General features: G+C 55.5%; 2 protein-coding genes across 2 annotated transcripts; one reads left to right on the top strand and one right to left on the bottom strand.

The window, feature by feature from the left end:
• Positions 1-1,124: 1,124 nt before the first annotated feature.
• On the top strand, positions 1,125-3,187 carry CSUI_001788 (uncharacterized protein; the record flags this gene model as incomplete). Its single annotated transcript, XM_068061992.1, has 2 exons — positions 1,125-1,508; positions 2,047-3,187. A coding segment is annotated over one exon (192 nt), but the record flags the coding sequence as incomplete, so codon positions are not given.
• A 284-nt stretch (positions 3,188-3,471) lies between these two features.
• On the bottom strand, positions 3,472-10,792 carry CSUI_001789 (uncharacterized protein). Its single transcript, XM_068061993.1, has 5 exons — positions 8,862-10,792; positions 7,856-8,313; positions 5,671-7,173; positions 4,204-5,225; positions 3,472-3,829 (listed from the first exon to the last, which is right to left on the bottom strand). Exons 1-5 carry the CDS (start codon positions 9,547-9,549, stop codon positions 3,769-3,771), a joined length of 3,732 nt encoding a protein of 1,243 aa, XP_067926033.1. The 5' UTR covers positions 9,550-10,792; the 3' UTR covers positions 3,472-3,768.
• Positions 10,793-12,886: the final 2,094 nt, after the last annotated feature.

The raw sequence follows: 12,886 nt of genomic DNA on the forward strand, positions 1-12,886 counted from the left end.
TCTATTCCCAAACAACCGGATCGTGTTGGCTAGGTGAACTAATCACGATGCAGAGAAAAGAACAGTGCCCAGCGTAATGCACTGCCGAAAGCTATTTTTTCTGACCGTATAGCAGGACCTTAACTCATCTGTGCTGCACCGCCCTTCTCTGGGAGCCGCCGGACCGCTAAAGGTAGGACAGAACCAACGCTCGGGCATGTCTCGAGCGGGCATGTACCTCCCACGCATCGTACCCCTCCTTTTCGAAGCCAGGAGTGGGTGGTCGCAAAGGAGCGCACACCTCGGAAAAACGGCTTCGGGTTTCCCACATCGTGATGGCCCGATGCTCTCGACCCCCAAATTTCAGCCTGCTTCTGTGTCTGCACACTTTTGGCGCGCGGAAACACACCCGGCAGACACGGTATCGCCCAAGGGGAAGAGTCAAATCTCGCCTACGGCTGTCCAACAGTTCAGCACAAGCAGACCGTCGCCATCGCGCTTGACCAGATCAAACATGGGCTCATTAGATCATCTTCAGAAGGGAGCGGACCGGAAGACACGATGGCTTCCCTTGTCCTTCCGAGCGCATCACTCTGACCGTCGATCCCAGCATTGACCGACCATGCGTGCGCTGCTGATCTGATACCCGTGCAAGCCGTCTCCTCCTGCAGAACTCTCGAAGGGCGCATCACTGGTTGACTGGACCGGTCGGCTTCTGAACTTCGCTAACACTCCGGCTGGACGGAGAGACCCCAAGCGAACTATTATCTTACACTAAGATCACGCGCAACGCCGAAGGCGACGCAACTAGAGTTGAGCAGCGCTGAGGGTGCTGTCCTTTGTGCTGTAAGCGCCACCGCATGAAAGAAACGACCCGGGACTACGCGACGAGAAGGCTCCGACAGAAGGCCGTATCGGCAGCCCTGTACGGGTAGCGCCCCGGCGGAGAGGCACCTGATAGTGCGGCGAGAAAAAACCGAACAGTTGTTCACAGCTCGCCGAGCGAAAGTGGCGAGCCGGGGCCCCGCTGCCGCGCAGCCTCATTCCTATCTTCAACGCAAAGAGGCCCGTCAGAAAAATTTGCATCCTTTCTTCCGGAGGGCAACTTTATCACGAGGTGTGGTGTTCCCGCCATTTATGCTACACCCAACGCGAATCTGCCTGCCAGCCGAAAAGACACCGAAGCAGTCGAGCGCTGGGTTGCCTTCGCGACGCGGCCTAGAAGCACGGCGGGGAGGCAGTGGAGGGAAACCAGGTTGCAGCCGCTGCCTTGCTGACTGTTGGGATAGCTGCCTTATGGCTCCCTGTCATTTCTTCTGTTTTCTGTTTGATCTCTAGTAGCCTTCCACACGGACAGCCTTTTCTTCTTCAGTCCCCGGAGTTGGGTGCAGTGAGGCTACTCTCTGGTTCGGTTGCTGGTTCCGTCTTCTGGACAGCCCCCTTTCGCTCACTTTAAATCACGATGTTCGAAGAGCTTTTGTCTTGTTTCCTCGGGGTCACCGCCGCGGTGCTCTGCATTCTCGCTGTCGGTAAGCTCGTTATCTCGCATGAATTCTTGTTGAATGGTAGGCAGCTTGTTTTCTAGTCTCGCCTTCGTCGTTTGCTCCAGCTCACTCGCTGACCGTGGTTTGCTACGTGGAACTGGTTTTTACTCGTTTAGGGAACGGTACTGTCCCGTGTCTTCATGGGGACTGTGACTGAAATCTTCTTTATCTCCTTCAATGGCCGATGATTTTGAGATGGAAGCTTTCTCTGGTATTCGTTGGCCTACCGATACAGTTTTATGTTGCCACAGGGTTACGCGGTGGCGTCTTTTCTAGGGTGGAATGGCAGGAGCATGAAGGCACAGCCGCGTTCCTCACAAGAGCTGCCGTGGAGGCTTCTTGGTTTGTGAGTGAGAGGTCGAAATTGCTTGTGAATTACTGTATCTGTTAGGCTGCTCCACTGCGATTTTGGAGTTTCGTGCTCCTGTTCTTCAGTAACTGAAGTGGACGTCGAAGTTCTCCAAAATACCACCTGTCAAAAAGTGACACCATATCGCTATACGCGTGCGTCTTTTTGCTGCAGCTATGGTCATGTTCCCGTCCAGGGCGTGACGCGCACGGAGCTGCATCGTGCGTGGAATGTAGAATCGGCAAAATGGAAGGGAGATTTTCTGGGTGTCTCCGCGGTCGCGTGGGACGCCCTGCTCGCAGGACAGCAGATTTGTCAAGGCACTTTGTGTCTGAGGCAGGAGTCGCGGCTCAACCGGTTCGTCGTTGACATGACGGCCTGGCTTCCCTGATGATGCTCGAACGAGGGCACACCAGGTGAAGCGGCCGGTCAGCGGCTACTGCAGCGACCCCCTGTTCCTGGGTCACTGATTCAGGGTAATTGTTTTTCTCGTTCAGGCGTAAAGTGTCCTTGAGTCAGTGATGGGGTCTTCGCACAGGGTGGGGGCTTCCAACGCCATTTCCGCTACACGTAGGGACAGGGTTGCTGAGTTGACCTGACAGAGTGTAGGTGAGCAGCAGGGACAGGGGGATATCACTGTGAATGCTTGGCGCCAGTCTCCCGGTGAATGTTTTCTCTCTGAAGCAGTCCGGGCGTTTTACTGCAAGGCATCATGTGCGCCCAGGGAAGACGTATCGACAGTGCTTTTCCCGCTTGATCGAGAGGTGTCGCTCGGGTATGCCGATTGCATTATTAGAGCGCAATCATTCTCAGGCAGCTTAGGGCGTCACCTCTTTCGGGCGCTTACTCCAACGTCTAGAAGCTCCCCGCGGGTTGCATTTCTCGTTTGCTAAATTTTTCCCGAGCTACCATCACTTGTGTCCGGTCCGAATTCGGCTGTGGCGTAGGACGTCTCCGGAACAAGATCTGGCCACCTCGTAACCGTGAAGACAGATGTGTTCTTTCAAATATCGCACGTTGCAATCAGCGGAACGTGGGCGTGTCCAGAACGTAGGCACCTTACTGCCTGGGCACATTGGAAGTGAGGTTCCTCGCCGGCCGGAAAACGCGCGGACACCCGGAGGCGAACTGTGGGTGCAACCGGTATAGAGGCTGCGATCCTGTTACATTCGCTGTTTGTCAAATATTCTGAGCTACCGTCGCTTGTTTTCCGTCCGAACATGGCTGTGGCGTGGGACGTCGTCGCACCAAGATCCGGCGTAATCGTAAATATAGATGTGTGTTTCCAGTTTCAACTGCCAAGCGACTCCGGTACTTTGCCTGAAGTTGTCACGTAATCCAGGTCAACTATGCGGCAGTACGTGTCCGGCAGTCACTAAACGGTACAGCTGTCGATTGCGACAGTTTCACTGTTGTGTTTTCGATGGCCGGAGCGGGAGTCACGCTCGCCCCCCTGGCGAACTGAAGATACTGCCTTAGTGAGTGCAGACTCGGTGACCGTCACGCAGCACTTTCTCTGAGCACATGAAAAGAACTAGCAACGCAACTTGTGAGGGTGGCTCGGCGAACTTAGTCGCGTGTCTGCCCGCAGCACCTAGTGTCACTGTTCTCATTCTGGGAGTTGACAGCACTCCGATACACGAAGGACGTCGAGTTTTTAACAAATACTGTCGCCAGCGTAGGCTAGGGTGCTGGCTTCAATTTCCATCTGACAATATCTCTAAGCCGGCGTCGCTCAGGCGACAACCAGAGAAAACAAATTCTTGAAAGTACATTTGGTAGCACAGCAGCACTACCGGCATCGAACAACGTTTGGTCGAACCGCCGAAGAAAGAATTATGCGACGCTGAACGCCGAAGAGCTCTGTAGTACGGCAACAGAAAGGTACCTCACTTTCTACTCCGAGCTCCCGCCAGCGCCAAGTAAGTTGAAGTAGGACGCGTAAGCTGAGAACGCCCTGCAAGAACACACGAACAGACAGCGCAATGTCAAGCACCCTGTGGGTCCCGGGTCTTGTCCTCGTCGATGTAACAGCGTACCATGTCTTGCTCAGCGACATAACGTCTAGGCGACAGGCTCCGCCACTGGAACAGCACTGCTGACCAGGCGCCAGCACCAGTTACTCGGAGCTGTTGAAGCAGAGACAGCCCAGCTGGCCCAGAACCTCTAACAAAGGACCCGAGCTACCTTACGTGTCACCGGAAACCCCAAGAATCACGCGCAACATGTCTCTGGTCGATAGTGCTTGCACAATGAGTGAGTCGCCCCTCGCACACTCGCCGGTGGCTTTCAATCAATCAAGCGCCTTGCTGCGGCTACCAGTGAACTGACCTGTGCAACCACGAGGTGCTTTCTTTCTCGCCGTCCTCTTTCTCTTCCCTCAGCATTGCCTCCCTCCTCCGATAAACCGGCGGCACTTCGAACATGCACAGCGGAATGCAGATGCCTTTAATAAGCGACCCAGCTTTCTTCGTTGACCTACGCCGCGCCTGCTCCAAGAGTGGAGCCGTCTGCACAGAGAGACGCTCGGCCAAGCTTCGCGGAGAAGTATGTAGCCTCACAGCCGCACTGTTTACCCCCTCGCCCGAGGCGTCAAACCCACCAGCCCAGAAAAAGTTATCCAGCGTTCTGAAGAAATTTGTATCGTATTTCTCGTATATTTCTGTCTCCTTCTTCGTTGAACCTGCCTCCGCCATCAGTACGTCAACGGCTAGAGCGACACTTGTTTCCTCCTCTTCCGCCACTTCTCCCTCCTCGGACCGCACCAAACCCACGAGCCTTTTCGCGCGACATCGCTCTTGCCCGTCCTGCTTCTTCGCCTTCCGAGGCAGATGTGTTTCGGACCTGGCCTGCGAGGGTTTTGGCACTCGGCCTTCAAGCTGCTGATCACCTGCCGCTTCCGGTCTCTCCTTGAACTTTCGATCGAGGTGAGCCCACCTTGTTGACCGAACCGCACCCTCACGACGAGGACTAGTTCCTGCAGTCACAGCTTCGAACTGTTCGGACTGCTTGTTACTGTCCGGATTTTGCCCGTCCACCTTCACCAATCCTTCAACTGACGACCGGCAGCCCTCCTCTCCACTCGTCCTCGAAGATCTACTGCTGAGAGAGGTGGAAGACGCATTGTCGGAAAGCGAAGCCTCTTCTGCATCAGACTCTGCGCTGCTGAGAGTTTTGCTGCTGGTGGCGGGGGAAAGCGAGCCCGAGCTGCTTCCGTCGTTCGCCGATGCACTATCTCCTCCAGTTCTAGTCAACCTCTTCCTTCCATCCTTCCTCCGAGACCTAGGCCACGGATGGGCCCGACGTCGCATACATAACAGCGGGCAAGTCACTTCCCGAATATGTGGGACAAGCTGTGAAACGCAATCGCAACATGGAAAGCAACAACCGCATTTTAAAGATACTGTCTATGGGAAGCCTGCAAGGCCGACTGTGCAGACAATTACTCGAGTTTCGCTCTGTGCAAAGTGGTTCTTGATCGCGGCTTCAGTGGCTATGGGATCCCTTATCAACAGGTCACCCCAAATAACTCGGCACGCCCAGCATCAACAGTGTGAGCCTGTATGGCTGGCGTGCCATCGACTTAACCTCTAGTTGGGAAACGTCCGATTCCGTCATGAATCCGAACCGCGCCTCACTTCTCTCTTGGACTCTCTTGCACAGTGGCGAACACTAATCCCTGTCCTCACCGCTTTAGTCTCGGGGACAAACCGTCGTTCGCGGGCTTCATCGTTCGATGCCGCTACACAGATTGCTAAGAAAGCTGCACACCTGACCTTAGCGGAACAAACCTCTTACCTGGTTAAATGTGAAAGCGGAGGGAAGCTGACGGCAGATCTTCTTCTGGTTCGCGATTAGAAGTCTCCTCTTCCTTTCGATAGCTGCCTGGACGATCGCCGCCGTCCGCCCACCCTCCTCAGGCTCCGGAGAAGGGTCGAAGCTCCGGGATAGAAACTGTCGTATCTGATTTAACAGGGGAAGCTCTGCGCCGAGCACCCCGCCTTCGGCGTTCTCCCCAAGAAGTGTACTACTCATACTGCTTCGTAACCGAGAAAAAATCCCAAGAGGACCTTCCTCAGGTTCGCTGTCTTCGTCCAAGAAAGGAGTCCGTTCGCCTGCACTCGAATCCAGATTTCTGACTGTACTTCCGTCTTGCTCGGTGTCCTCTAGCGCGGCTTCATCATCCTGACTGGCAGGGCTGTCCCGGTCCGTCGCATCTGGAATGCTGTCTGCCCGTCTACAAGTCGCAGCCGCCTTTTCTCGACTCCTCACAGAAGTACACCCGCCGATGGACGACGAGAAGTTGTCTGCCGCCGGAGGCTGCGACTCGCCAAGAATCCGGTCTGACGAGAAGCCTACATCGCTCGTCAATTCACCTGCACGGGTTCCCGTTGGTTCACATATACAGTTGCTCTTCAGGTCTCGGTCAGCTGACATCCCGCCAGATGGAGCTGACTGTTGGCCTTCAGCCCCCGGTCCGCCGTACCCTACTGGAACTCCAAAATTACAGGGCCGGTCCTGTCTGCAGCACCCTCCAGCTGAAAGGCTTTCCGAAGTCGATGCAGCGCTTGCCGCATCAACGTTGAAGCACTGTGCATGCAGTTGATCTTTGAGTAAACAAGGTTCCAAGGGCGTCTGCTGCGCGGATTGACCGTCCTGCACCTTTTGTACCGGTGCCCCAGTGCTCATCTCGGAGACCCGGGGCTTTCCAAGAGCGGAAAGCGCGAACTTCCCGCCACTGTGGCTCAGAGTACTGAGACTGCTAGAGCTGCAACTTGCTCGCCGCCTCAAGTACGCCGGAAATGCAGATGAACCTCCCGCTCCTCCTTGGGATGAGTCAGTCTCGTCGCTTACTGCTTCCGGAACACTGCTGTCCCTTCCGTGCCCTACCGATGAGTCGCTAAAGCTGTATCGTTCGCCTGCGGGCGTCGCTGCTTGTGGCGCATGCGATATTGTTTCTGGCGCCCGTGCCACGCGCTGGGGGAGACCCCTGCACGACTTGTCATCTGGTCCGTAAGGATCCCCTGTCTGGTCCTCTGTCTGTGCGGACTCAGCCGACATCCGGAAAGTAGCCAAGGTGAAGTTCTGAACGGGCGGAGAAACCTCGCGAGGCACTCTCTCTTTGTCACCCGAGCCAAACGTAAATCTGAAAGGAAGAGATAAGCTCTGCCGAAGAGTCCCGGCCGGCGACTCGAGAGCACTGCTTGAGGCGGACATGTCGGGAACAAAGAGAGGCTGGAAAAGAATAAGTCCACCAAAAGCGACGTCACCGCCCAGCATTAGGTCCGAGAAGCTGCAGAGCTGCGGCACAATCCAGCAGAACGAGACTTGTTACCGGTGAGAGACTGCATTCCCTACAAGTCGCCTCAGCGTACGAAAGCCAGTAGACAGGAGCCTCACAAGAACAACATAGAGCGTATACACAAAGTGAAGCAATATCCTACACAGAGTGCGCCACTGACGATTCACTGATAGACCACCTTCTCCAAGCATACCCCACGTAGTCAGACAAACCGCACACGCTGGTGGACGTATGCGCCTGGTCTTCAAAGCAGCGGCTCTTTAGCCTGCTCCCACGCGATCTTCTTAGGAGGCCTCTTCTAACGACGCGAAGCATGTACGGCGACGCCCGAAGGCCTGCGTGGTGCAACCCCTGAATGACTAAGAGGAGTTGCCATGGCAACATGTGGGGAGTTGTACTTCCCCTGGCTGGACAGCAGACGACCTGCCATGTTCGGGGCGCCCCCGGGCCGGCAGACCGGTGTTTGTGTCGAGCATCGTCAGGGGACGGAGAGACATCTTTTTTGTTTCAAGCCGCTAGCAGAGCAGCTCCCTTGCGTGTATCTCGTATGGACGTCCAATGAAGACACTAGGTGGCTACTTCAGCTGTTTGGCAGCTCCCGTTGTGTAGCAGGAAAAAGTAGTTTACTTTTGCAATAGGCGCACCTGCGAACTGACGTCCGAACACAAAAGTACTGTTTACCTCGATAACAGGCCCTGCGGCAAGTTTTTTCGCAGAAAGGTAGACTGATTGTGGGGGAACTCTGAGTCTTTGAAGGACGAAGGCCAGGAGAATGCGCAGGTTGACCAAGAACTTCAAAAGGTTTTCCATTTCGTCCTGGTTACTATCCGACGTCGGCACGACCTTGGTGTCCCGACCTCCGCTAGCCGCTGTAACAGGAGCAGCGTTCTTTGTCTCTGGACGCTCAGCAGAAACTTCAGCGGGTGAGGTGTCCTGTTGCGTGTGGTCTTCTCGGTGGTGATTCGAAAGCGCGACCCCATTTTCTTCCGAGGTTGCACTCGAGCCAGCTGCCGTCATACCAGGCAGCCAGGCTTCGGGCAACACGGAAAATGTGCTCCTCGGCACCATGGATTTCGAATTCTGTGCGGGTGTTTTTGGCGAGATCGGTTCAGCTTGTACCCTGCTACATATGCCGTATCCTGGCGACGCAGAAGTACACACACAACACAAGAAAGGCAACTCGGTGCTGTGACGTTCCCAACTTCACTCACTACAAGAAGCACCACACTGTCCTGGCGAGATGAGACAAGGCCGCCGTCTATTTACGAATACTCTACACCTCGCAGTGTTCCGGACGCGTACTGAGACATGCACAAAACAGTCAGCAGGCCACCCATGATTACTGACTGACAAGTCACGTACACGCGCGTCCTGGCTCTCGGTCAGTATTCTCACGTCGTCCCTGCGCTACAGTGGATTTTATGAGGCCACAATGTCCTAGTGGCGTGGCGAGCTCGGGCAAAGAGCGAGGGCAGTCAACGCCACGAACAAGTACAGCAGGGCTGACCCATTCGTCACTGCATCAAGCCGTAGCCGCCGTCTGCGCGGGCCGACCCCCCCCACCACGCTGCACATGATCAGTTAGTTGCGCTGATACGGAGAGCGCGGCAAATTGAGTGAAAGACAGACGAGATAAGGAAGGCGCCCAGTGCTAGTACGAGAGGAAATCGGCCGAGCTGTTCCTCACCAGGAAACTCCATTGCAATAACGTTGATGCGAAGCCGCTGATGGAAGGCTTGCAGGAGAGGGGCAGCCATGCCAAGGTCCTCATCGAGCCCATGGACGTGTAGCAGTAGTTTATCAGACGTCGGCCATCGGTAGAACAGGCACGGAATGTAGTCGTCTACAGCCGCGTCCACCTCTTCCGTGTAATCTGGAGCGCCTTCTTCGGCAGGGGCAGAAACCCTTCCCGACACACACGAGATCCGGTCGGCCAGGCCCGACGCCGAGCGTCCGGCGTTGCCCTCCCTTCGTACATTTTCTCTAAGTCTTCCAACCTCGCACTCCCGCACTGCGCTGACAGATGGCCGCCTGGAGCAAGAGACACTGTTCGACCATAAACTGAGCTTGTCAGGGTCTCTAGAGGTCGTTGAGTTTGGGGACCTTCCCGGGGGGTCAAGCATGCAGTATTGCGCAGCTTCTTTGGGAATGAAGAAAAGGACGCCTCTGAAGTCGTCGCAGCGATAGCTGCTTTGACTAGGCTTCTTCAGAGCACGCATAACCACGGACAGTTCATCAGATAACCGAGTTCCGCCCCTTGAGCGAACCCGCCTCTTAGAAGCAGAAAAAGTAGGGGTCTGCTTTGAGGAATCCCTATAGATGCCGTCCTGGCGCGTGCCTCCCCTTGGGTGTGGCTTCGCTAACGTGGAATCCATAATGAAGTGAAGACTTCCGCCGCACACCAGAAATCAGCCAAGAAACAACAAACCTTCACGTACTTCCTGGTACGGCGAATCCTATCCTCGGCAAAGGCCCGACATCCTGGAGAAGACTTCCCACTATCTCTGACAGACTAGATCAGACCCTCATGCGGCGCCATGGCTTTCACGAGCCGCGTCCGTCAACTTGGTTCCCACTAAACAGTGTATCCCCCCACCCTCGACGTGGAGTGTCCAGCGTCTCACAACGCGGTGAAAGCTGCCTCTCCAGGTGCGGTCAAGAACCTAGAAAGATCCGTTGAAAGCTGTTCACGCCAACCCCCATGCAGCTTCTACCCGCCCAGCACAAGACGACCGGGTCCTCGACTGTTGACTGATCAGGCCGATGCGCTTGCCCGCAGCGGAAGGCAAACCGAGGGGTGACGAAAGCCTTTACCCGTCATAGCTCAGAGAACCCCGAACACGCTAAGGCGGCCTTTCGTTTGTCTCGGTGGGCGCAAGGTAGAATTACTCCACGCCCCGCTCCCTTCGTCCAAGGAGCTGCGCGGGAGACATGCAACAGTACTGAAAAACCCAGTCCTCGCCAAAAGACGAGACACGGAAAAGTGGGAAGTCTCGGGAGTTCAGTCAAATTTCCAGTCCAAGCTAGAACATGAGATACTCTGTCAGGAGATCTGGTCGTCCATTTTTTCCTGAAGTCCGCTCAGCTGAGTGCCGTCAGTTCGACAAAGCGGGCCCGCTCCACTTTTCAGCTGTCTGTCCTTGCATAGTTGGCCCCGGCAAACGATCAGGAAGTTCAGCCACAGTTCTAGAACAGATCAAAACGTCAACTCCGCAAAAAGTCACCTGCGAGCTGCGCAGTGGCTGCACGAAAAAGCAGACGCTACAGTGATCCTTCAGGTCTGCAGCCGCGGGAAGACCCGAAACGTTGCTCGATGGCAGGTATGTCACGTTGGAAAACTCTATGTGGACCTCTCAAGGAGAGAATCAACCGAGAATGAAGGCGAGATGGGTTTGGCTGCCAACGGTGGGAGACAAGAAATGCACACAACACAACGACGGCTGTAACAGCCGTAGCTTCCCGGTGGGCTGACTGCAGGACCCCCCCGGCTACGTCCAACGTAGCCTGGGGTCCGCGGCGCTACCTCGCGGGATGGCGGGGTGCTGCGGCGGGCCACCCGACGGCGACGATGTAGCAGTAAATCGACGAAACAGCTGGTAACTCAATTGTTGCTCTTCCGGCATCCGAAGTCGGAAGTCTGCGCGGTGATCTAAAAAACTCGGACGCGCCCCCAAGGGCTCCGGAGGGGCTCGTTTTTCTTTAGCGTTGAGGGCTGAACGCCTGCTGAACCCAGACATTAGGAGAGACGCCTCGCTTGCGGTTCATTTCGCTGTTGCGACCCGCTCGGGAGTGGCTTCAGATTTAAAATTGCCGCAGCATGCTCCCGCGGAGACCCTGTCCCCGGAAGTGTGTAGTGGGCTTCGGGAGAATGCTTCACCGCAGCTGGGGCGGCAGAAACCGAGGTGTGCGGCGTCTGCTGTGTCCCTGCCGGATGCGCTCTGCCGGGGCCACATTTGTGAGGAGCAGACGCCGGTTATGCGGCAGAAGGAAGAGAGACATTCAGGGGCGCCTAGCCTCGTATCCGAGTCATCCTCCAGCTACGGATCACCGCGACTCTGGGCAGGGGGCTGGGTGGCCGGCCGATGTGGGCGAAATCGTAGTCCAAACCAGAAACACTAACTTTCGACTGGCACCGCTGGCTTGCTGCGTCCTCGCTTCCGGAAACTAAGGAAGCAAAAAAGAATGCCAGCTCATGGAGGTCAAGAGAGGCCCGTCAAGACGTCTGCTTGCTCCCGCGTGCCACGAGGGCACACCGCTCTACCCTGAGCCTCGTGGCTGCCGAACCAGGGATGTTTACGCCACTGGTCCAGGAGCTGTCAGTGCCCTGCGAATCTCGGGGCCTTGCGCGTTTCGTGCCTGCGTCGCTCGCGCGAAAAAAACGTAGAACAGTTTGTTGAATATGAGCCAAGGCGATGCTTTTCGCGCAGGTGCTTGGTACACTTAACAGTAGTGTTAGAGGTAATGCGATGTCGGAGTGTAAAGAAGGTTCGCATCGCAACTGCCGCATAGGACGGAATAACATCTGCTTCCAGCATTGTGTCGATCTGTAAAGTGAGTGCCCACTAAAACGGCGTCATGCGTACGCTGAGATTATGCACAATAGTAAATACGGACTCTGAGGGTACTAGGAAGTACGAGTAATACTTCGGACAGTAAAGACAATGGCAAGTAAGGCACGAGAGCCAAATATACGGTTGAGTTGTTTCTCAAAGAGATACACCTGCATTGTCGTGAGACTGGCCTGCTTGTCAAACCTTTGGCTCCTGTGCCTTATTACTTTGGTTGTCCATGCGATGCCACTGTCGTTGAGCTGTGAGTTGCGGCAGAGCGGGGAAGGTTGCGGCGTGCTTCGCTTTTGAGTGCAACCCCAGCGCTATGGCAAAATAACAAGCCGGCGGGATAGTCACTAGACTCGCCTTAGGAACCCCAGGAGCAAAGGCAAACAAAGTGACCCACTCTGGTGCTCCAAATAGGTCGCCTTAGTACATTAGCGGGCTCTTTTGGTAAGCTGCCACTCCCGCTGGTGCGCAGTCGGTGTGCCGTGCAGGCCATCGTCACATCGCGTCTCCGGTGTCGGCCTTTCCTGCCAGACGCGGGCCGGAGAGTGAATTTCATGAGTTCAGAAAGCAGGTATGCGGAGCTACAGAAGTCAGATGTGTCCAAGGGTGCCTGACCGCGAGAAAGTCCTAGCTGAGTAATGGTGGCGACGGCCGCGAGCCAATGGACAGCAAGAGGTTACGCTCACGCGGAGCAAGCGATCACCGCTCCCCCCTTTGCGTCCCCCTTTACCGGCCCCGAATGATGAGGATCTCAAGTCCGCGCTACACGCCCGACCGGGCAGTGTCCGTCTACGTAATCGCAGAACCTCGAGGCTGCCGATAGAAGCAATTCTCTTTTTTTCGACTGCAGGCTTGTACGTACGTTTGTCTCGTCCCCAACTTCCATGTATGCTTTGCTCTACCTGCTTGGTCTCTGAGCCTTCTGGCTGTCGCATCACTTGTGTCCCCGGCCACACATGTCAGTGACATCTTTGTCTTGGGAAGAAAAACATTTTTGAGAACGCGAATCAAGCCGTTCTGAGGACCCTGGCGTTTCTCAGTGATAATCGTACCCGGACACACTAACATCAGTATTTTGTCAGAAGTGTTCTTTGTTCTTGCTCTTCGGTATCTTGGATTGAGCGCGCGGCTGGTTACAGGAAGGCAGCCGCAA

The sequence above is a fragment of the Cystoisospora suis genome, assembly GCF_002600585.1.
Source record: "Cystoisospora suis strain Wien I chromosome Unknown contig_709, whole genome shotgun sequence".
NCBI classification, from domain to species: Eukaryota; Apicomplexa; class Conoidasida; order Eucoccidiorida; family Sarcocystidae; genus Cystoisospora; species Cystoisospora suis.